This window comes from Lathamus discolor, chromosome 1, assembly GCF_037157495.1.
Source record: "Lathamus discolor isolate bLatDis1 chromosome 1, bLatDis1.hap1, whole genome shotgun sequence".
NCBI lineage: Eukaryota > Metazoa > Chordata > Aves > Psittaciformes > Psittacidae > Lathamus > Lathamus discolor.
The window spans coordinates 72856542-72881198 of record NC_088884.1 but is presented as its reverse complement, the minus strand read 5'-3'; the positions used below and the strand labels follow the sequence as shown (position 1 = coordinate 72881198).

The 24657-nt window shown below is 41.5% G+C and overlaps 1 protein-coding gene across 1 annotated transcript; it reads left to right on the top strand.

Moving 5' to 3' along the window:
* C1H12orf75 (chromosome 1 C12orf75 homolog) lies at positions 1–19137 on the top strand. The gene is made up of 6 exons (XM_065664136.1): positions 1–523; positions 7622–7646; positions 13753–13788; positions 14837–14916; positions 15725–15760; positions 18133–19137. Exons 1-6 carry the CDS (start codon positions 1–3, stop codon positions 18141–18143), a joined length of 711 nt encoding a protein of 236 aa, XP_065520208.1. The 3' UTR covers positions 18144–19137.
* The last annotated feature ends 5520 nt before the right edge of the window (positions 19138–24657 follow it).

Genomic DNA, 24657 nt, shown 5'->3' with positions numbered 1-24657 from the left:
ATGTTACTGATAGCAGCAGCCGTAGGCTTGCAGCATGGATCTGGGGTTTCACCGGTTTCCCCCGCGGGGAACGACGGTTGTCCCGAAGCAGCCCTGAGAGGCAAGGAGCACCTCCACTGCCAGTGGGCGCTCCGAGCATCCCTGTGGGGATCCTTCGGGGTCCGGCAGGGTTATCCCTGTGTCGAGCCTTATCGCCGGCTTAGCAGCTCCAGCCTCGGGAAAGCGGAGGAGGCGGGGGGGCGACTTTCCTCGGGGATGGACGCGGGGCGCAGTGCGGGGCCGGGCGGCGGCGCTCGGGGCCACCGGTTTCTCCGGCAATGGGTGGGGAGAAGACGACGAGGAGGAGGAGGAGGAAGAGGAGGAGGGGTCCCCGCGGCTTTATCTCCCACCCGGCTCCGCCCGCCTCCGGCTGCCTCCCGTCGCCGCTCCGTGCCGTACCGCTCCGCGCAGCCGGGCGCAGCGCCGGGCAGGGCAGCGCCCATGGGCTGCGGCAACTCCACGGCCGGCGGCGCGGGCGGGCGAGGTAGGGCGGCGGCGGTACGGTGCGGTGAGGGCAGTGCGGGGCCGGGCCGGGCTGGGCTGGGCTGGGCTGGGGGAGCGGCGGCGTGAGGAACCCCCGGGCGCCCCTACACCCGCGATCCCCGTTGGGGCTGCATCCCCCTCCGCCGGTTTGGGGGATGCTCGTCCGAGCCGCAGGGGTCTCTGCCCGCGACTCTTTCTTTTCTTCCCCGAGCATCTTCCTTTCCCGAGGCTGATGCACTTGCCCAAGGGATAGAGGGTGATGTGGCCCGCCTGGCGGCACTGAGGCTTCCTGGCACTGAGGTGCTCGGGTTGTCTTTAGGATCGCTGTTACGATCGTTGCCTCCAACAGTAGCTGTCCTGGGCACAGCCAGCCCAGGCCGGGAACTGGACATAAGGATCCTGCCGGGGATGTACGTTCCATCCCCTTTGCTTCCGTATAAGGCCACGAATGCCACTTCTGAAATGAATTTGTTCCACTTCTCCTCCTCTGCTTGCTGGAGAAGTTGGAGGATATTCTATGGTTGAGGCTTCCTGCATGCTGATGTGTACCGCTGGCTGGTGTGTCCATCTGGCTCCCTTATTTGTTCATTGTTATTTTCAAAAGAGATAAGATCTGGGAAGATGGTGCTGTTGTGTTCTCCTCCTCCCCAGCCCTTGCAAAAGTGGAAAATATATGGAAATAGATAAGTGGACCTTCACCATGTGCTTGTAAATATGAGCATTTCTCAATCATTTTTCATCCTAACTGCACTCGGCAAACACTGCCACCTGTTTCAGTACCTGTATTCAGTCTTTCAGATGCACTTGTTAGCTTCGGAACCTCTTAGAAATTGCCAGCAAAATAGTGGCTGGACCAGTTAGAGTTATTTGGTCTCCGTCTCTTACTGTTTTGATTTACTTTATCCAGAGCTTCAGTGGTGCCTCAGCTGGTGCTAGTCCTGCTTTGAAGAACTGGGCATATCTTTGAGTGTGAATAATCATGTGTGTGAATAATCAGAGGCCTCTCTCATCCGTAAAGAATGCACTGTATGAATTTGCTTGTACTTCCAGCACTCTTATTAGACCTGTCCTGTTTGCACACTGTAGTTCACTCCTGTTGGTTGATTCCTGTCTTGCTGTGGCTGGAAGTTGTTTCAGTATATGACCAATGTTTATGACCAGCTTCATGCTGCTGGGATGCTGCTTGTTCTCATCCTATTTCTATTTGCTGGGTAAAAGCACCAGAGCTAGCATCAGCGAAGTTCAGAGGAAAATTCTGATTTCATTATTAGTCCCTTTGTGGTAGCTTCTTGGTTAATGTAGGTCTGGCCACCCTGTGGAACTTGTAACAGGCCACAAATGTGTAAATGTCAGATAGGCTTAACTCTGACAGCAGTTATTATTTAGTGGATTATATTGAACTATAGGTGTTTGTTTAAATATGTCAGTGGTTGAATAAAAAACAGTTATCTTCAACAGGTTTTGCCTTGCAGGTTCATAAAATGTTTCCACTGAAGGTACGACCCCTTTGGTAGTTCAGCTTTCGTGTACATTTACTCATAAAATATTTCAGTGTGTGTTTTGTGGCAACCTTTCGCATACTCCTTAGAAATAGCCCACGGATCTCCACTGGCTTAGTGCAGGTGAAAAACAGCTTCATGGAAAACATGTAATTAGTATTATTGCACTGGTAGACCTTTCCAAAGCAAATACAGCTTTGAAAGGTCCGGTTTTCTTCTCACTTTCACTGCTGTCAGACAAGAATAACTCTATGCAATCTATCATCTTAAAATAACAAACAACTGGTAATAAAAGTAAAAAGTCAGATATCTACTATTTGTTTTTTCCATTTAGCATTCCTTAAAAAGTGTATCTGATAAAAATAAAGTTGGTTTATGCAGAGGAAGAAGACGTACCATTTTTAATCAGAATCCTAGGGCTTTTAAGGAAAGTGCAACTCAGTATTTTACCAAAATACATGAATACTGTGTAAATACAAATTAAGTGTGTGGTTCGCACAGTATGACTAGATCTTTAGCACCAAAGTTATGACTATTCTACAGTCAGTAATGTCAAAGCTAAAGGTACGTAACGTATAATTAACCTGTAACACTCTGTCATATTATATGACTAAGGATAATATTGTACCATACTTCACAGAAGACATTAAATGTGTTACGGTAGTCCCCATTTTCTTACTCTGGTGAAATTTCTATTGTAGCGTAACTTGCTTTTTGCTAAGCAGATGTATATGTAATGATAGTTCAGCTAATGATATTATCTTTAGTTGCATGGCTAGAATGACATCAGAGGAGCTATCAGCCTTATGGTCTGCAAGATCTAAACTAATAGGCATAATCTAGAATAACATTTCTGTCTGTGGCGCGGTACTCCAGAACACCAATATAAATCACAGTGTTTCAATCTTCCTTCCAGAACATCAGACACTGGCAAAAGCCTCTTCAGTTGAGAAATGGCAACTTCTGTTATCCAAGTAAACTTGCTACCCCTTCCCTTCAAGTGTTCAAGGCTAGGCTGAATGGGGCTTGGAGCAACCTGACCTAGTGTGAGCAGCCCTTGCCCATGGCAGGGGGTTGGAATTAGATGATCTCAAGCTCCTTCCCAACCCAAACCATTCCATGATTCCATGGTTCCATGTATATGCGTCCTTCTTAAATCACCTATTTGATGTGTTATATGTGGATTATACTTTAAAAATTTCCCATTACCCATAGAGAGTTTCATCAAGAAATTGCTATTTTCCTCATTTTTTTTAACCTTGCTTTACATATCCTTCTTTCATTTTATTTCCTGGTATTTTAGAAGCTCCAAAATAGCTCTTCTTTTTTTTTTTTTTTTTTGTCTTTTAAAAATTAATATACTTTTTTTTTTTTCTGAGTTAAGGTAAGGTTGCCCTCCATTCAAATGCTGCTTCACTATCAATTTTAACTGCCTTGTCCTTTCTATATGAATTGTAGTAGCAATGACAGCACCTTAAGTTATGGTACTCAGTAAAGGCTGGCAGTGTAGTTGAATATACAGAGGAGCTGATAGTCTGTGGAAAGCTTCAAATACAGCCAAATTATGATGAAGGAGAACTTTCACACAAAGTTTAAACAGATTCATTAAGTTTGGTGGAATGGCCAGGAACCCATCCTGCCATTCTATTTAAAATCCAACTAATTTTTAATATTAATGGTTGGTCAGGTCAAATATAAGTGCAGGACTGCCACCTCATGAGTCGAAGAAGTAATCAATTTGAAGTAAATCAATATCATTCTGTCCTTCACTGATGGTAGTGGTTGGTTCCATATTGCTGTCTTTTGGAGCAAATCAGAAAGGAGTCTACAATAGAAAACTTGCTCTTAATCATGACTGTTGCATGCATGTATGTGTAATTTTGAGCAGTTTATTTGCTTTTTGTAATTTGAAGTATTTGCAAGAAAATATTGTAGGAAATTGTCCATTAAGAATTAATGGGAAAATATTTCACAGTCTGCTCTAAGGTCAAATACTGGCATTTTTTGTATCCATGTTGTTATACATGTAGATGATTGACTCTCATCCTTTTTATGTTTTTCTGAAGTTTTTGTGTTCCATGTTAACTCATGTTGCATTTCTCAGCACAGAGGAATATCATCTGGGGCCAACAGTTTCTTTCAACCATCTTTTGTATTTGTCCTGCATTTACTGAAATCCTGCAGGGTCGCCAGTAACAAGCTCCTGTTGTTTTGAAAGTGTAAATCCCCCTCTCACCGAGCGGAAGATGCTTTGGGATACGTTCTCATCCTTCTTCATTTGTAATTGTTTAAATGCTATGGGGATTCTTGAGGGATCACAGCTCCACTCCTTTGGACAGAATGTTTTTCTGTATTTACTTGAGCTCAGAGCGATGTATGGCTAAACAGGCCTTGTTTAGTCTGCAGGCTGTACTATTCCTTCTCCTCCTGCAGCTCTAAAATGCTCATGTTCCTACTACATAGATGGTGTGAGCAGAGAGGTTATTGAGGACAATTCACCACTGCCCATTTTTTGTGGATGTATCTTCTTGGCTACCCCTCAGTCTGTTGCTGAGGTTAGGCAGGTTTTGGAAAACCAAATCAACATGAGCCGATCAAGACAAGGTTTGTAGGGTCAAGTGCAGCCATTTTTTAGGCCAAGCTGATACAGCGGGAAAAAATGGACAAGCTTTCAAATACGTGAGGCTTTTCGCAAGTCATCTATCTAAAACATCATGGCTATGAAAGCATTGCGCCTTGCTGCCGTGGAACAGCTCTGCACTGCGTGTGAGTCAGTAGTAAATAAGATTCTTTGGCTGAACTTCTGGCAGGATGAACTTGAGTGGCTGTAAAATAATGTGTCACTCACTAAACATGGAAGAGTTAGAGAAATATGTCAGTGAAGTAACGGGTGAGAGTGAGTGTATTGGACTTTAAAAACAAACATGTCTGTACAAACTGAGGTGTTACTGGGTTCCTTGTGAAATAAAATCTATCCCTAATGAAGAAAATCTTACGAGTTTTTACACAGAGATACTTACAGGCCACCTTACTGAAATGGTGTTCATTTGCAAGCTCAGAACTCTTCCGGGAAGAAAACTGCTTTGTGAACTGAAAATACTTTCAGGTACATATTCAGGTACTGTTGTGGTACCAAGTGAATTTGGACCAAACTGTTGTTTCACTTTTGCTAGTGAAAATCAGAAATAACATCACTGAAATCAATGGAATCCCACTGCTGGAAGTGAGGACAACCTGGTTCTTTTTGCTTATAAAAACAATAGATAACAAACTATTTGTTTACTCTATATTTTTAACTATTATTAGTAGTAAAAGTTATCTCTTAAGAGGTGAATTTGTTTTCATCATACTTAGTTCTCAGTTTTTTTTGTTTGAGGTGCATTTCAAAATGCTGCAGTGATTTTTCAGCAGTGGTACCCTCTTTATTATTCAAAGAAAACAAGTGCTGCCAGGTCTGAATGCTAGTGGCACATCTCTGTTCTCAAATGCAGGTTCATAGCTCTACACAAAGCCCAAGTTGATGAGTCTGAGCGACAGCTGCTGTCCCCAGAGTGCAAATGTACATGTGCATTGAAGACAGGTGTGGTGTTGCAAGTGCGCACGGCATTGATTAGAACTTGAGCATCTCCAGTGGGGAGTATAGCAGTACTGTAGGTACACAGTTCTTGCTCGGCTGAAGTTTCATCATGTGTGTTAACACTTCTTACTTTTGCTATACTTCCTGCAGGAAAAGTATTAGCTTTGCAAATGAGGATCCAAAGTGCTGAGACCTCAGCTCAGACTCGGAAAAGGCTTGGTAAAGGCCTCACAAAGGACTGTGAATCTTTTTGAAGAAACTGAGTTTGTTTGCAGTGAGCTTAGGTTGAGAAAAATGAGAAGGTTGCTGCTCTGTTATTCAGCACAGGAATAGTTTCTTCTGGGGAAAAAAAAAGTAAGAAATCCTATTAGCTACAGCCATGGATCTAGTCTTGTCTGAGGTGTTGCTGTTGCCTAGGCTCTGTGTAGGTGCGCAGGGTGATGATGCCCTGGAGGTACATAGCTGAACTGACTCTGGATGAACTAGCTCTGCTAGCAGAAAGCATCTCCCTACACCATCCAAGATTGAGCTTGCATGCAGCACTGCGATACCAACCTTCCACCTGCACACAATTAATTTGGAGGGTTTATATGTAGTACTATGTAGACGTGCCTGTAAAGCAAAAATGTCTTTGAAAGCTGCCTGACAGAATAAAGTTTTAAAGCAAGAACCTGAGCTTATTGTGCATAGAGGTACTCCCTCCAGCTTAATTGAGAGTTTCTGCTCATACATATAGCTGTACATAGATTTTGCTGACTCTTGAAGCAATATTAACAAAAGAAATGTCTCCTACAAGTCTACTCTGCTGGGACAAGGAGGGATAGTCAAGTCATAGGAATTGGGAGTGATATTATGTTCAAGCGTTAGCTGTAAAGGGAGAAGTTTTCTTCCAACCAAGCCATCCATTCAGTGCTTGAAGGCCTTGCAGGGCTGTTTCTTCCTGTCTACATTTAAAATAATGATGCAGAAGGCATATTCTTGCACATCAGAGAGGGCCAAAAGATATTTGATATTTATGGATATTTCTCAACAGCAAAAATAAAGTTTTCAGGAAATGAAGTGCCATAGCTGAAAAACCCCAACATTCTTCCAGACCCCTAAAATCTTTTGGAATGACAACTGTAGTTTTTTCAGAGTGAGCTTGGATAACTTCTTCCACCTAAGTACTGAGAGGAAGAGGAAAAGGAGAAGTGAACGGTTCTCTAATGTCTACCTTGTGTAATTAATATCAGGGGTAATTTGCTGGTTACTCAGCTGAATGATATACTAGCAAGAGCAATATGGCATTAGTAACTTGGGAGGAACAGGAAAGAGTTTGTACTTGAGTGAGTGTTCCTCTCCCAGCAAGAAGCATCTGAGTCACCAAAACCCCAAAATCAATTGCCGATCAGGAAGCCCAGTGGTAGCTGTTGTCTTTTTGCTTTTTGGTTAAATTGCAAGATGAATTAAGGTTTGGTTGATCCCTTTAGAGGTTTGGGGCTTTGGATGGATCGTGTTCCAGTGTTTATATTAGGTCTGTCTAGTTGTTTTATGAAACTTTGTTTATTTGGCAGGAAGAATGGAGCAGTAGTTTACACATGTAGTGCCAAGTCTACAGCTGAATCAACCAGCAAAATAAGCAGGCATTCAGGAATAACTGCTTGGTTAGTTGTGGTGACTTTGTAGCAGACAAAACCATCAGAAGACTGAGCAATGGGAAGTGTATAAAATTCAGAAAGATAAATTTTATCTTATGTTGCTCTCATCCTGAGTGACTGAGCACTGGTCCACAGTAGCATCATTTTCACCCACTGAGAATCTGGCCCAGACCTAAGCATGATACACTCAAGGGATGATATACACAGTCATTAAGGATAAACTAGACAATCATGAGAAACCTGTTTTCTGACAACAGAAAATTCCTGTTGCTATTTCTGCATCGTTTAGGACAGAAAGGCATAAAAATGCTTACCGCACTATTAGTTGGTTTAGAGGATTATTGTCTATTGTCTTGTAAACATGTACTATTTTCTTTTCATCCTAGGTGCCACGGGGACCACTAAAGATGTGTAAGTACTCACTCTACTCTTTTAAATATGTAACCCTGGACTGAGCTTCAGTCCTACAAGCCTTATACTAGATATAGTCATACATGATTCATCTGGCTCCTAACATATAATCAGCACCACCAGATGTTTATTGTCTTTAGTGACAGCTTCCATCTCCACAAAACAACTTAACGTCTTGTTTATTTTTTTACAGATTCCTTCCCTTATTATTTCTCCAGCAGAAATGCCTTTTTTCTGCTTCTGTTGAGAGAATTGTCTCCCAGAGGGGGCCGTGTTGCTTCAGACTACTCTTCCCTGTCACATACCAGTATGCCTTTTTCCAAAGGCTGTGTCATTGTATGAAGCGACCACATAAATTTCCACCAAGGCCTGTGAGAGATTTAAAGAGTCATTGAGGCAAATTTCCCCTCTTTGCAGGAGACCCATTAACTCATCCAGACTTCCTTTTCAAAGCACTCATCTTCTCTAGATGTTCTCTGCATTGAAGATAGTATCTATTGGCTCCTCTTTCTCTCCCTCATCTTTGACACTTGGTAGCAGAGGGCAGCCCTACCCATCCTGTTTTTGTCTAAATGTGGAAGGTCTTAACCTCTGTTGTCCTGTTGCCTCTTGCCAGCTTCTGGTTTTCAGAAAAGCAGCAGCAAAAGATCAGCCTTTCTCAGCCCATTTTTCATTTGCTGATGCAGAAATGTGCAGGAACAGCTTTATTCAGCCATAAATTTGTTTTGCTATCAACGGAAACATTATAGAGGTCCTCTTGAGGTCTTGCTTCTTCTATTTCGTGTAATTGGTATTTGCCACCAGAGTTTAAGACTGGGGGATCTGGGAGAGATTTTCATGTTATGCAATAGGAACATTCTTCTGTTTACTTCATTTAGAATAACTGCTCTAATTAGACAGAGGAATCCTGGTGTAGGAATGAGGGCTGTCAAGTCAGATAAACAAGTGGGGAGAAGAGCTTAACAACAGGCTTGTCCTGGCTATTACAGAGCACAGCTGAGAGCTAACGACAGGTCTCACTTGGCAGATAAACACTGTTGTCACACATACTCTTGAGGTCTGTGTTACCCGTGTAGTCTGTTTCCTGTGTTTGCGGTGTCAGTCAATAAATAAATGACAGAAGGCAAGCTTACGGGGAACCTCACCTTCATACAGCCTGCAGCATCCATGCCCTCCGCACTTCTGTGTATACAAACCCACTGTTTTTAATTTATATTAGGGCTTTCTTTTGTTGCTCAATTTAGATAACCTAAGTGACTGGCTTAGGACAACATGTCTCTCTTTGATCCTCAATAGTTACTGCAAGAACTGTTAAACTATGAATTTAGTAGGCATGTTTCTGAGCTTAAAGGTATGAGCACATGTAGGACTACTTATGTGTGTGTAAGCATTTGTAGAGCCAGGGTTTAGGAGTTGAGAACTTCTTACTTATTAGTGTTAGATCATCTGTCATGTTTCAAAAAAGTATTGGGGTAACTTAGAAAAGACTAATTACTAAAGTAGACTTAAACAAAGTGAAAGGGTCAATCCTGGAACCCTTACTCATTCAGATAGGTATAGTGGAGCCAGCCAAACAACCTGTGTGAATAATAGCATGGTTGAGCCTTCTTGTCAGATATTAGAAGCATGGATCTGTTAATGAGGAACGGCACTGATGACCTGAAAAGTCCTAAATCTATTGTCCTAGTATTTAACAGCAGATTTTTCATGACAGAGGTACAATACCAGAAAAAAAACTGTCTTTGTTCATGGAAATGAACAAAACAAACTTATAATAACTAACAGTATGGATCCATAAAAGCTTTTATTTCATACCACTGCACTTTTACCAGCTAAAGGTTAAAAAATTCTCTTCAGAAAACTCAGATTCTTTTTGGCTGTCAGATTTCAGTCATATCAATTCTGGTGCAGAAAAGCATTTAGGTGTGTCCTTACGTACAGCATACTGTTTGATACAGAATCTGGTTATTCTAACTCGAGGTTTCTCATTTCTTGACTGTGACTCATTGCCAAGGCACCATTGTCTCCTGGAGTGAGCAGCTCTGTAGAGGGAGGGAGTGCTCTGAGCCCTCCCAGGTGACTGCAGGGAAGCTGCTTTGCCCTCTGGGCCTTGAGTGTTTCCAGGCATCAGTTAGCTAGGGATGATGATATGATCTTCCTACACAAAGTGCTCTGAGATTGAGGGCTGTGTGGTCATAAGAAGGCTGTATGGTCTGGAAAAGTGATGTCTCCTTGTGTACTCAAATCCTCAAATCAGTGGTGAATCTGTTGGCCACCCTCTGCCCCACTAATATAGAGAAGTACATCACTGCTACCTGGAAAAACTTAGATACAAGAGGGCTAAAGTGTATGCTAGAAAAAAAATGCAATGCTTGTGATATTCACAATGTGGCTAAGTTCAGAGGAACATTAGTAACAGTAGGAAAGAAAGGACAAAGCAGTTCAAGCCTGTTTCAAAATATGGTGGAGAAATCCAGCAAATACAAATGACAGGCCCTTGTTCCCAAGAAATGCTGAGAAATTGAGGCAAAGTAGTCTATCACTTGTGCAAAGTTTAGTGGATCATTTCTAATGGGACTACTGAGCACAGCTAGAAAGAGTTCCTATAATGCTCTGCACGAACAGGGTCATAAAAGCCAAGGTAAGAAAAATGTGGATTGAATGAATTAATGTGAATGCCTGTCATTTGATATTTGAAATATGTGGAAAATGGCAGCTTCTTTTACCATCAAATGGACATAGGACTGATGGATGTAAGAACTGACAGCTGAACTGAGTACATTTTTCAGACTTAGGAGGATGACAAGAAGCCTGTAGCGATGGACAAATCCTTACCAAAGAAACATTTATTCTACCCGAAAACAGAATGCTGTTACATGGATTTGCTGTTAAATTTGGCTACAGGACTCCACCTATGCTACCTGCTGAAAATGTGCTCTCGGTTCCTCTGCAGTAGATGTCAGCAACATCTGAGGGAAGATGCAGCAGATTAGTACAGAACACATCGAAGTGCTAAGTTCCTTTTGATGTCTATTCCTGTTGTGCAGAAAAGCTTATCCTAGCTTCTTCCTGGAGGACTGTGTAAATGGAAATATTTAAAGATATTTTTTATGCTAGATTCTTGCTTTATCCCTGACATGAGAAGAAGCTAGAGGCACATTGGAGTTAGAGAGAAAGGATGTGCTGGACTCCCCTATCTCCATACCCCCTCTGTGAGTCTGGAAGATGTGTCAATGGGAGCACTGCCAAAACCAAAGAAATTTCTTTCCATTCTTGTTTCCATGCAGGCGAGTGTTGCTGTTGTAGCTCTGCTCCTTGGAGTCACCCGTGTTCACCCAGCACCTTGCACATTTCAACATGTGAAATTAGTAGTACCTTCCAAAATGGGGCCTTCAGCTAGCATGTGTAAAGGGAAGAGGTGTGTGAATATGCAAAGTGCATAAACATATCCCATGCTGCATAGAAAGGAGTCCCCAGAAAGGGGTGGAATGTATGTACTGGTCACCACATGCTTCCATGTTCCTCCTGTCTCTCCTTACCTCCTCTTTTCTAGTACAACAGATTTCACCCAGTCATCACCCATCCCAAAAGCTGTGGCCCGTACAATCCCACATTATATTTGCTGTTGCACATTTAAGGGAAAAGGTATTGCAAAATTGGACTTTGATTTGTAGCTATTCAGAGGAAAGGAAGAAAGCAGAATATTTAAGAAAACCTCTAGTCTGCTTAACCATAGACTTAGATAATTTGTTTTGGTGAGAGAATGACACTAATAGTCCAGTGATGCCCCATTGCAAAACATTTCTAGAACAAAAGAGAACAGCCCTGTTGCTTAGCAGAGTCTTTTTTAACAAAACATTGACATTAATTTCTTGTCGGACAATATTGATTATTATTCTTACAACTCCTTTTTAGAAGCTTTGCTCTGTGTATGCAGTTGCCAGTGCCTTTAAAGGATTCTTTTATCTGGATAATGGTTAATCTGGATAATAGAAAATGTTTCCAGTTGTATGAGAAAATCAGTCCTGTGACACATTCAGTTGGTTCAGCAGAAATGATTGTGATCTTTTGGCACCCAAAATCCTATTCTTAAAGTGTGGTCATTTTTTTCTGCTAAAAATACAAGCTTTTTTCTACTCACTGATACACACAGGTTTTCCACTTTCTTCGGCTGGAATTGGCCCACATTAGGACAGAGCAGCTTCACAGTCCCAAGGAAAGCTGCTTCTGCATTTTTTCTGGCTGCACACATGAGGACTGAAAGGAGGCTTAGGCTACGTGAGGTCAGAAGAGGTGGGAAATACCTTCTGAAATGGCACCAGCTCCTCCAGGGAGAAGCAGAGAATGAGGAGTTTATACCCAGTCTCTCTTGAGTGGCAACACTCAGGCAAAGGCAGCAGACCAGGGAGCTTGCCCCACTCAGTGCTATGCCCTGCTTGAATACCATTTAGCAGAACTGCGGCATACTCAAGTTTACCCTAATCCTCCACTATCATAAGGACCTGTGTACCCTTGTTCACTGAGGTGACACAGAAAGGATAGTTGGTAATGTTTTGCCACTTAGAAAGTTAGTAAGTGTAAGAAAGATAATTTCTAGCATGTAGCAGTATTTTAAGGCATTTGCTACCCTCCCAGGAGAGTGCTGACTGCTGCTTAAAGGGTGTTTTCTTGCATTTGAGGCTGCATCTTGCTATGAGGTCTCTGCACTTCAGGCCAAAATCCCATTGACTCTGGGGATCAATAATACCATACAGCCCTTATGATTAAACATGAGGCACATCTACCTTTTAGAATAAATTGATTATGGTAAGAAATGTCATATATTACTGTTTGAGATCATAGTTCAGAAATGCCTTTCAAGGATACAGTATGGATTTAGCCATAATACTGTATGAAGTCTATCTCTCAGTTTTATTGCCTGGGGAGCAGATCCGAAATTCATGAATCAGCTCATGATGGGGAACATCTTTGTGTTGTCCCCATAGTCCAAGCAGTTGGTTCTTCAGTGGGAATATTCAGGTGAGGACATCTACGTGAACAGCCTGTGCATTAGCATTTCCACAGCAGAGCCTTTCCCTGTCATGGTGCCTCCTTTGCTGTTTGCAGCTGTCCCCTGGCACCCGTCTCTCCTGGCTCCCTGTGCAGCTGCAGTGTGGGACCCTTGCTCAGGCAGTTGTAGGGAAGGAGTAAAGGATGTCTGTGGATTTAACAGCAATCAAGTTATCTTACCTCTGTTAATATTGCTAGGTTTGTAGGTTGCAGACCAAGCTAAAGTTCAGCTGCTGCCCCAGTCCATATCCAGCCAAAGCGGAGCTCAAAGTCCAAATGTTTAATCAAAGGTGGGTGAGTGATTTATGTGAAAACTGATGCTGTGGAACAAAGACTACACCACAGGCACTATACGTTCTGGGAGTAAGAATAAATTCTCTATCTTTTCCACACTACATTTGCCTTCACATTGACACTGATTATTTTACCCCCTACTCTGGTTCAGCCACACTGGACTGTAGTAGGGGGGAGTCAAACCTCAGTGACTGCCCATTTGTAAAGAATTAGTAACAATTATTTGGTTTGCAAATGACTCTGGCTTCAGGAATTGCAGTACCTCATTCTACGGAAAGGCTCTGTAATACCTTCTGGCATGGTTGCTGTGAAAGTTTAACTTTGTTCATCATTAATCCCATGCCAGCACGCATGCCCAGTCCCTTCCAGTCCTCTTTTGGTGGAAGGGCAGCTCAGACTCATTCCGGTCATGTGCAGAATCTTTGTGTTCCTGTGGAGTGTGAGGCAGTGTGGGCCCTCACTTAGGGAAAGTGTCAATTCAGCTGTTTCAGCTCCCAAATCCACTTTCAGGCATCACTGGCAGGGGCCATGAAAAGTGAACTGCATCTGGTTTCAATCCTTTTCTTTCTTCTGCACATTAGATTGGAAAATTGTCACTCTTTTTGTGCCTGTTGTGAGCACTTTATTGAATGGCAGATGACCTGAACTGAACTGGGATCAGTGACAATCCCCTTGTTCCCTTGTTCCTGAATGTAGCCAGATGGTCATGAAGTACTTGAAAGAAACAATCTGCTAATGTGCTTTATATCTTTTGATGTTACAGAGCAGAAGAATCTGTATCAGATGATGACAAAAGGAGGTAGGTGCTGTATCAAGGCTGGCTTTATTTACAATTGGCTGCAGTGAGTTCTTTCTCCTTCTTTCCCTCCTCCTAATTCTCACCAACACCAGCAAACCAGAGAAAAAGAAGAGAGAGGAGGTGATCTCACACAGAGCCCAGTATTGATGAGTGCCACCAGCCTGTTAGTGAGTTGGGGAGGGTGGAACTTTCCAGCAAGAAGAGCATATTATCTCACAGTTGTAGGTGATGTGCTCAGTAAGGCCAGTGATCTCTGCCTTCACACCAGCCCTGCCACAGAGGATGGCATTAACACTTGTGGGAGATCTCCGCTGGGCTGGAAATGGAAGGAAGTATAGAAGTATATCATCAAACAAACCAGAAACAAACAACCAACTCTGAGCCACAGGGGCTGGAGGACGTGTAAATAATGTGGCACCTGACGGGGCAGAACAGTATAATGGAAGTCTCTGCAAGTAGCTCCAGGCTTGGCAGAGGCTCTTAAGGACCCAGTTTTTCACCTCCCTGCTTTTTATACAGGCCTCGGAGCCAGAAAGCATGCTTTGCAAGGCCATGAAGGGCCTTAAACATGGGGATGCAAGTCCTATTTATTAATGAGGAGAGGTCAAAGCTTCTTAACTGCTGTGCATTGTTTGATGTGAGGTGCTTCAGTGGTTGCGGTGTCAAACATTGCTATCAGATTGGCTCTCATCAGTTGGATATATTCGGTGCCTAGACGAAGCTGGGCAGGTGGGGTTTGTTGTCACAAGATAGTTTTAATGGGATTTAATGAAAAATATTATGAAATTGAGTGAAAAATAGCTCCTTTCACAGACTTCAGTCCTCCTTTAAGGGTAACATCTAGCCTCAAGGTTGTTTTGCCTGGCACCATATTAGCAAGCACATGGACCTTAGTGGCACTTTCCCCATAGAGATGGGAAAGGAGGGCTTCTCTGTGCATACTTGTACAGAGGTGCCCTCTCTGACCGTCCATGGTCTTTGTAATGCTGCTGCGGGATGTTGACATTGTACAATGAAGCTCTGATGTCTCTATGTTTCCTTAAATCAGGAACTACGGTGGCGTGTATGTTGGTCTGCCATCGGATGCGGCTCCCATGGTTTCCAGTCAGACAAAAGCTGCACCGAAAGGTATTGGAAGGATGTGTATTGCATTTCTCCTGCTTTTTCAGTTTAGTTTTAATCGAGTAGGATGCATTTCCTTTAAAAATCAATTATTATTTCAGACAGGCTGGCTAGCCTTGGAGCCTCTTTAGGCAGTGGGGCTATTTATAACCGTTAAAGTGATTGTGCCCATTTATTTAAAATCTAACACACTTTTGCAGAAGGATCCTAGAACAGATGCTGACAATGTGGTACATTGTCTTCTGAGCTGCTTCTCCATGCTCTGAGTGCTTTGTGAATTCAAAGAAAACAAAATCCTGTTAGGACTAAGAGGCTGTGCTAGATGCACTTGCAGAGCCATCGTGCTATTTTTAGTTTTGAAGGTGTTTACTTGCATCGTGGTGAATTCCAGTAATAACAGTTAGTAAGTGCTTGCTTTCAGATTTATTTCTGTTCTTATAAGAAACCCAGTGGAAACTGTTTCTTTTCCATGTGATATTTTCAAACAGTGCAAAAAATCATAAGGATTATAGGTACTTAATACACAAGTCATAAACATATAACTATGAAGTCATGTAATATTGTTTAGATTTAATACAGCAAAATGCTGTTGTCAGATACATCCAGCACAGAGATGAGTTACTGTGTGGTGCTTCCAAAATTTGCTGCAAAACAAAAAAATGAAGAGCGATAATAGTATACACCAAAATAATAGTGGCTGCTTTTGAAACAGTAGTACCTGTGTTGCATGGGTTTCATTGAAATGGTGCTCTGAATTAGTGATACGCTACAATGTTTTAACCACCTTTATCTTTTGTATTTTAATTAAGATTAGAAGGAAATAAACACATCGAGATGCAGACAGCCGGAGGTACAGTATATCTTCATTCATGTTATGTGCTTGGCATGCATTTGTTGAATGGAATAAGGTGGCAGTGCTCCCTGTGCTGCTCTTAGATGGTTTGGAATCATCCAGTTGCTTCTCCAGCTACAGCGTAGCTCTTCTAAAGGCTGGACCAGGGGCCAGTTCTCAGTTGTACAGACATAAACTGGAGAGTAGGTAAAGTCGCCTTGTTGCTGAGAAGTAAGAAGCAAGGGAACTCTGTATTGCTCTGTTTGGAAATGATTAAAAAACAAATGTCCTTGTATTCACCTTCAACCGCACCACAGCTAATCCTGCAGCAGCACTAAGACCTCCCATGAAAGGTGAGGTGCGTCAGCACTGCATAGACCAGCATCTGTAGGCACAAAGCTTTTCCCTGGAATGAGTAGCTTACAGTTAGAGAATATCTCCATTTTGTGGAGGACCTTAAGGACCAAAGGGAGGCATCCACTAAGTAGCGTACTGGAGCTTTCCTCTTGCTATGGGAGAATCTGTGGGGCTTTGTTCTCCTGGCTTGCACTGGTCAGAATAAGGCAGAGAAAATTTATAGGCTCTATTCCTGACTTAAGAGTGTCAACTAATTGACTAAAAAAAAAAGTCCTTTACAAGTTTGTGTCTGAAGAAAAATGAAACAATTGAAGTTTCCATTCAGAATTTGAACTCAATAAACACTGACAAATTTCAAAAGGGAACTGTTCTGATGCCCAGCCAGTGAGGAGAGGGAAATTATAAAACTGCCAACAATTTCCATAGAAAGCAGAATGCTTTCCTAATTTGTTGGTGACATGGACAATGGGATTGAGTGCACCCCCAGCAAGTTTGCTGATGACACCAAGCTGTGTGGTCCGGTTGATACGCTGGAGGGAAGGGATGCCATCCAGAGGGACCTTGACACGCTTTTGAGGTGGGCCAATGCCAACCTTACGAAGTTCAACTATGACAAGTGCAAGGTCCTACACCTGGGTCGGAGCAATCCCAGGCACAGCTACAGACTGGGCAAAGAAGAGATTCAGAGTGGCCCTGCAGAGAAGGACTTGGGGGTGCTGGTCGATGAGAAAATGAACATGAGCCGGCTTCAGTGTGCGCTCGCAGCCCAGAAAGCCAACCGTATCCTGGGCTGCATCAAAAGGAGCATGACCAACAGGTCGAAGGAGGTGATCCTGCCCCTCTACTCTGCTCTTGTGAGACCTCACCTGGAGTATTGTGCGCAGTTCTGGTGTCCTCAATGTAAAAAGGACATGGAACTGCTGGAACAAGTCCAGAGGAGGGCCACGAGGATGATTAGGGGACTGGAGCACCTCCCGTATGGAGACAGGCTGAGAAAGTTGGGGCTGTTCAGCCTGGAGAAGAGAAGGCTGCGTGGAGACCTCATAGCAGCCTTCCAGTATCTGAAGGGGGCCTGTAGGGATGCTGGGGAGGGACTCTTCATCAGGGACTGTAGTGACAGGACAAGGGGTAACGGGTTCAAACTTAAACAGGGGAAGTTTAGATTGGATATAAGGAGGAAGTTCTTTACTGTGAGGGTGGTGAGGCACTGGAATGGGTTGCCCAAGGAAGTTGTGAATGCTCCATCCCTGGGTGTGTTCAAGGCTGGGTTGAACAGAGCCTTGGGTGACATGGTTTAGTGTGAGGTGTCCCTGCCCATGCTAGGGGGGTTTTAACTAGATGATCTTAAGATCCTTTCCAACCCTAGCTATTCTATGATTCTATGATTCTAATTTAGGTGAAGAGCCAGAAATAGTTCTGGCCTGTCCCAGTGCTGGAAACAGGCCTACTAGAGCAGAACACACATATATTGATTATCTTTAATAATGTGAATGGTTAAAGCTCTATGGACTTTGCTAGAAGCACTCTTCTACAGGGAGACCGTCAGCTGGTCGTCACCCCTAATTTCAGTAACCTGGCTGAGATCTGAGCTAGGAACATCATCACCCTTTACCTTGGCAACAGTGAACCATCTTGAAGCTGCAGCTTTCCATCTGTGGTTGATGTACAGAGCCTAGGTCAATTAGGTCTTTGTCTAGGTGCTTCAGCTAAATGCCTGAGGTTGGATAGAATCAGTCTCTTGATGTTTTTTGCTATTCAGTGTAGTTGAAAGTGCACTTTGCCTTCACTGGTGCAAGAGCTTGGCTACTGGCTCAAGCTAAAAAAGACTTACACAGAGGAACACCTTTAGATCTGCAAAGAGTCCTCTGAGCTCCACAAGTTTATGTGCATGTGTGTCTGCAAGTCATAGGCTACAAATATCTCAGCTTCTAATGACAGCCTAGTTCTCTGTTTTGTGTAGTGTTACTGTATTGCTTTACTGATGTGGTTTTACCAGACTATCTAAATTTGTCCCTTTCTTTTGTTTTGAACAGTCTTCTACTAAGACAAGTTGCCAGTGCTTTAGGGAGAGCTGTCTTTGTGGTGAAGAATTTTATATTTACGTAGCCTTCTCAAGAGCAAGAGAGACCACAGCACCAAAAAATCTAAACTCTTGCAAGTTCCAACTACGGGTAAAGCTTAAAGTACAGTGTTGAATCAGTTTCCTATGATGGTTGCATTCTGGAAACATCCTGCTCTTCTCCAGTGAAAAATGAAATTAGTGAACTCATAGTGGATGTTTCTGCACAAGAGCTAACTTTGATGATCTGCAACTTATTTCTCTGTGGCCATACTGCAGATTGCATCAGCTATCAGCTACGCTTCGTATATTTTCTCCAACAATTTTTGATAGATTTTGTATAGAAAACCATTACTACTATCCACTTATAGGAACCTACCATAAGAGCTATTAAATTAATTGTTAATTTACTTCAGAGTAATATATTTGACAGGTTTGCATCTTTTTGGTAATATTGTAAATTTTAATATTTTTGCTGTGAAAACTTAAGAATAGGAGAAAATAATCATAGGACCATCAGGTTCTTTATAATTACTACTGTCACTTTTATACAGTGAGACAAATACTAGTGGTTAATTTTCACATCTTAAGAAGATATTCCTCGAGGAAATTTATTTGAATAAGAACAATGTACTTCATCATAATATATACATGTCTGGGTTGGTTTTTTTTTTTCACTTTATCTCTTTTATAAAGCATTACATGGAAAAAAAATAGTAACGAACCAAGCTATTATGTTATGTCTTCTGTTCTGTGTAATATTTTAATGACATTTCCTCACATAAGGATGAAGTGATTGTATTTTTAGATAGCAGCACTAAACTCCAGTGCCGCATCCTCCTCAACTCTAGAGGAATTTTGATCACTATTAGAGTTTTGTATCCCTGACTCATCTCTAAGCATCTCAAGTATGACAAATTGTAACAGAATGAGTGTTAGTATTACTTTAGCAAATTATTGTGTTTAATAACGTATGTAAGGTTTCGTCAAGTTTATAGCAACTGTTGGCTTTCCACAGAACATAAATCAGATTGTACATTTCCATATGCCTGAACAAGTATTTAAATTATTAAAGCCTTTTCCATAATTCTTTAGTCAAACTTTTGTTAACGGGACATGCTATGCCATACACTTTAAACAAACAAATAAACAAAGAAAAGCCAATCCACACTACATTAACTTATTACTGTAGATTAATAAACACTTTTAAATTTAAAGGAAAAAAGCAAAACAGAAAAACTGGACACGAAGAAGTGAAACACTGCGAACTGTGAGATTCCTGCCCATTTAACTGACATCTGTTAAGACCAAGGAACAATCACTGACTATGGTTTCCAGTAATGCAGCTCTGGCTTTAAACTAAGTGGTAGTTTGTTTGATGTGAGGCCTGTAAAAAGAAGTATTTAAAAATATTTCTTGCTTGTCCTCTTTTAAGTATTTGTGACATTTACTGCTATTCTCTAGAAATATGACGCTTGGGTTATCAGCTCTTTCAGGCTTCCAGCTCCTGAAGACAAATACGCATCTCTTTCATGACCCCTTCAGAAGTGAACCAAGATGAAATCAGATTGAAGAGTAAGAGGTGTTAAAATGTCTCAGTGTGAATTAATTTCTGTTGATTACATCTGTTGAGTCTTGTTCTTGCAAGGCAAACTGATGAGAACTCAAATAGTGCTGAGTAATAAACATGGAGGTTTGCTTCGCGCCTGCTTACCATAGCATAACAGTATAGCTTCCACATCACATGTTCTACATCTGGTCTAAATGGTTTGCACAGCGCAAGTTTATTTAGTACAAAGCAATTAGGTCCATGCCTCACCTGATCACGATTGCCTTTCCCAAAGCAGAAAAACCACCTAGGATACATCGTAGTTCAGCTAGCCAACAACAAAACAAAGAGCCAACAACCAAACAGAACAAAGAGCCAACAAGATGCCAGTAATCTTCCCAGTTATTTGTCCCCTTGTATCCTCCAGTTGCTGAGAAGAATAATCAAAAGGTGGACAGGCCTAAATTTGAACACCACTTTTCTGCTGCTGACATCTGAATCCTCATGTGTGGGCTGAGGAAAGAAAGAGAAATAGCTCCTAGCAATTGGTGGTGGGACAGTTGCAAAGGGTACTTTTTCTTGGTTTATGTCGCTGCTTCGTTTTTCCTGTGCAGAGCTGCAGAGAAGCGTGGAGCACTTTGCAGAATTGGCCTCTTAATGACTCATCCTCTGAATGTGTGGGAGGTATGGTGGTTTCTTAATATTTTTGTTGCTCTGCATCTTTTCATCTCAAAAGCTTACCGATCAACTGACAAATGTTTCAGTTTTATGGACTGGAATCTCTGCGGTAGATAATACATTCATTTATGCCACATGGGCCTGTACCCATCAAACTGAAGAGCTAAGGCCATGCCTTTGTCTTGGATTAGCAGACTCTTGTCTGTTGTATTCCCGAGGATCCACAGATCTAGAAACAGCATGACAGGATGCTATATTCTGTCCTGGCCAAATTGTGCTTAAGGAACTGATTTTCTGCTCATCAAAATTCCTCTATGCTGAGCAGAATTTCTTAAGCCTTTGTTAATAAAAACACATGGCATTTCATGGAGAAGTAAGTATATCTGCTCTTTCAGAGCAATCTATGGATGTTTCTGTTAGGAGGAGGAACACAAAAGAAACCCTATATACCAGCTGCCAGCTGTGCATTTGATGGCATCCTTGGAGAATATTTAGGCACTCAAATGATGGTTCAGTGTGAGAGTTGAGAGTAGAACACAAGGAGGCATCAAATGGCAGAATTATTTTTAAGGAATGTAGTTTGGTTTTGTCAAAATATCTTGAATTACCATTTGTAAAGAAGAAACATTTAAATTTTTGGGCTGTAATACCAGTTCCTTTGCAGTTGTCGCTCTTTCTCCAGCCAGAGCTGTTGAGCCAGTGGAAATAGTTTAGCAAAGACAGTGGCTTCAGGATTTATAATCTCAGACTCTCCAATCTGAGGTCCCTTGACAACCCTGAAATATTATGCTTGAATTCATGTCACTTGGACAACTGAATCTTGAAGAAGTCTGGAGTATCAAAGCATAGGATTGAAACTACAGTTTGTGGTTATAGCTGAAAAACAATCCAATTATCTTGTTGGATTGGAAAGTTTGGTGTAGTAGTACGAACTATTTCACCTTGAAGACAACTGATCCTTTGCTTACACTGATGAGGCAGTGCATTTATTTTGCTTTCTTCTTAATGTAGAACCTGGAGCTTAAGGACTCAACTCAGTATCTGGGTAGTCCAGCCAAAGATACTGCTCATCTTTTTTGTGCCATCCACATCACAGTGTAGCTCAGAGGAAGTGACATAGCTTTACATGTCTGTGTCACTCAAGGGTAAAATCTGTCACTAAGAGGGTTGCAGAAGAACTGGTAAAGCCCAGTTTAAACCCAGTTATGACTTTATTCACTAAAAGTGAAATCCTCTTATAGCAAAGAGTCTACACAAGACTGGAGCTGCAGAAAAAAACTAAAGGTGAAATTTGTCTCTAATGAACACAAAGGCAAAGTACTAATTTACTTGATTTCATCCTGCATGTCTAACAGAGGAGTCTGCTCTGTTGGACTATAGTTGAAATGGCATCACTAGCATATTGTTCCTTGTCACCCACACAAGTCTAGTGATTCTCAATAATCATGCTTCCCAAGCAGTCGGTGAGTCACTGCTGATCTGTTTTCTGCAAAGTAGACCTCTGTTTGGTTCCCATGGTGATCAGAAGTGACAGTTATTACAGACTGCTACTACAGTTCCTCAGTTGCGTCTACCCACTAAAAGAAGCTCTTATCTGGTTATAGTTGCTGGTTATAGTTCCTTGGAGTTTTGCAGTTCACCGTCATCACTTCCTATTGACAGCAATTTGAGCACTCCAGGTGAATTGGCTTTGTGAAGAACGTGCTGGAAGAGGGTAATTTATGGAGTATTTTTGTTTTGCAAAGTATTTAGAAAAAGACCAAGAAAATAATGGCTCTGTAAACTTTCCATAGAGCAATAGTTTCCTGCCATTATTGCAGGAAATCTTTTGAGGCTGGGCTAAATAATTCAACCCTTGTTTTAACAACAAATGTGCACAGAACTTGCATTAAATTTTGCTTGATCTGGCAATTTTTGCTGTAACCCTAGGGTTTTCAAACATAGGAGTATTTCCCAGACAGCAAAAACCTGCTTGTAGGTGCTTAGAACATCTGCCACAGATGTTATAGAACTTCTGTTCACTGAGCACTTACCTAGTCATTATTGAAATACCTATATATATAGCTGAAGACGGAACCCTACTTGTGAAACAGATCATTCCATAAAGTGCAGTTAAGCTCTCATTAGCTTAACTGTATTGAGGAAAGAATTAGAAAGATACCATGGAATGGAGGGATGGAGCCTGGATGAAAGGAACTTCATGTGCCAGAAAGGAGGAAGTACATAGGAGAATGAAGATTAAAATATTATGCAGTGAAGACAGATACAGAAGGAGGTTAGGAACAGAAAATGACATAAAGAAGGAAATAGTTTAATTAAATATCTGCTCCATTTCCCTGTGATTCTAATCTCTTGAAAGCAGAGCAAAAAGTAGATCACAGCCAGATTGTTCTAAGACTGAAGAGAAATGGGGATAGGCTTATTGGTTCATTCCAACCCTCAGATATCTGAGACTGCAAACCTTTTGGGTTATCTGATTTTCATTTGCTTAATGTCCAGTGTAATGAGCCCATTGAACCTCACATGTCTTTTTTTGGGTGTTACCAGGGTATATGAATATGCTGCCTTCTCTTTCAACTGTGTGTTGGTGTTCCCTTTGTTTATGTCTCTCTATGCAGACAGAAATGTCTAATGACTTTGGAAGTTTGCATCATGCTTGAAAAACAATTTAGTAGTCTGAGAAAATATACAAGATGTATGAATAATTAACAGGCATAGTACAACGAAATATACTGGAACCTGTGAAAAGGAAGCAAGAGTTTAATCTGAAAAACAGGGTAGAGTTAGAAATAGAGCTTTGGTTTAGTTATGCCATGTGCTTTATATTTCTCATATAACTAGTGAATCCTGGTGCAAGTGCTTAGTTTGGATCACAGGACTCTTATCAATATTCTGGGAATCAGCAGTCCACTCACAGAGTTTTGTTTTTGGTCTTTGGTTCTTGTGCTATAGAAGATGGCAGTAATGTGAAATAATAAATTCCACCCTTAGCCTTCCTTGACCGCTTTTACTTTTTATGTTGGCCAAAGCTCAGTGTTGTCTGTGGGATGGCTTCAGCTCCATAAAACCTGGGCTTATTGGCTTCATACTGTGAGGCTGTGATTCAGAGCGACATGTTAATTTGAGGCAGGTCATGTTCAATAAGTGTTTTGTGGGGGATACCAGACTGTAGGAAAATGTAAGCCTGTTTATTGGTGTTAGGGAGGTGTTCAGGCTTTGGAGGCAGTCCACATTGCGTCACTACCAAACTCCACAGGACAGAATGCAAACATAACACGACGTGTATAAATAAGTAAAAGCAGGGAGGTAATGCACACCTTTCAGCTTGTATCTAATACCATATTTATGGTTATATATTACTGGACACTGACTGTAACTTTGAGCTGTGAATATTTTCCTACATCTAGGTTTGCATTCCCCAGATGATACTGTTGTAAGGAAAAAATCTTGGAAGGATTCCCACTACCTGGTTTGTCCATAGCAGCCTTACATACTTTTGGGAAAACAGCCAACAGATTTTCTTTCAAATTAAAATATTTAATTAGATCTTAATGTTTAAATAGTATCAACTTGAGCAAACTCCAAGTATCTGGTTATTATAACAACATACTTCACCTCTGAAATATCACAAGGATGCCTACTTCTTTTTCCTCTTCCAAATTGCGGATTACTTTAATAAATAAATGATTAAATTCTTTTACCGTTCTATCAAAGGCACTGCTTTGGATCATCAGATAAAAACAAAACCATTTTTGGCAGGGAATTAATTTGTAATAAGAAAACTGTGCCAGCCAGGGGAGATGGAGCTTCTATAAATTCCAAATTCTTTCTCATAGAATAAATAATAGTTGGAGAACTTACATAGCACTGTTAAAGAGTCTTTGTTCAAGACATCATTGCTTGTATAAGCATTGCTTTTTGAGAAACCCAAGATTTCCAGTGAAAAGAACTCTGAAAATCACTGCTTGGAAAATATTTTTTGATTCCTGATAATAATTTGCCAAGAGCAGCATTATATATTTCCTTTTGAATTTCAAGAGGAAGCCAAATTCTCATCTGAGCCAGTGAGGTAAACAATCTATCCCTTCTTGCCCGCAAACAATTGCAGAGAATTCCCATCCAGAGGTACAAGAAAAAAGATAAATGGTATTGACTAGCTCTGTCATAGGGACATATATATTTGTACACTTGAAACTAATCCCAGTCTTTAACAAATTAGGCTAGATTAGACTAGGTTTCATGTTTCCTTCTTTCTGGTATTCTCATTAAAAC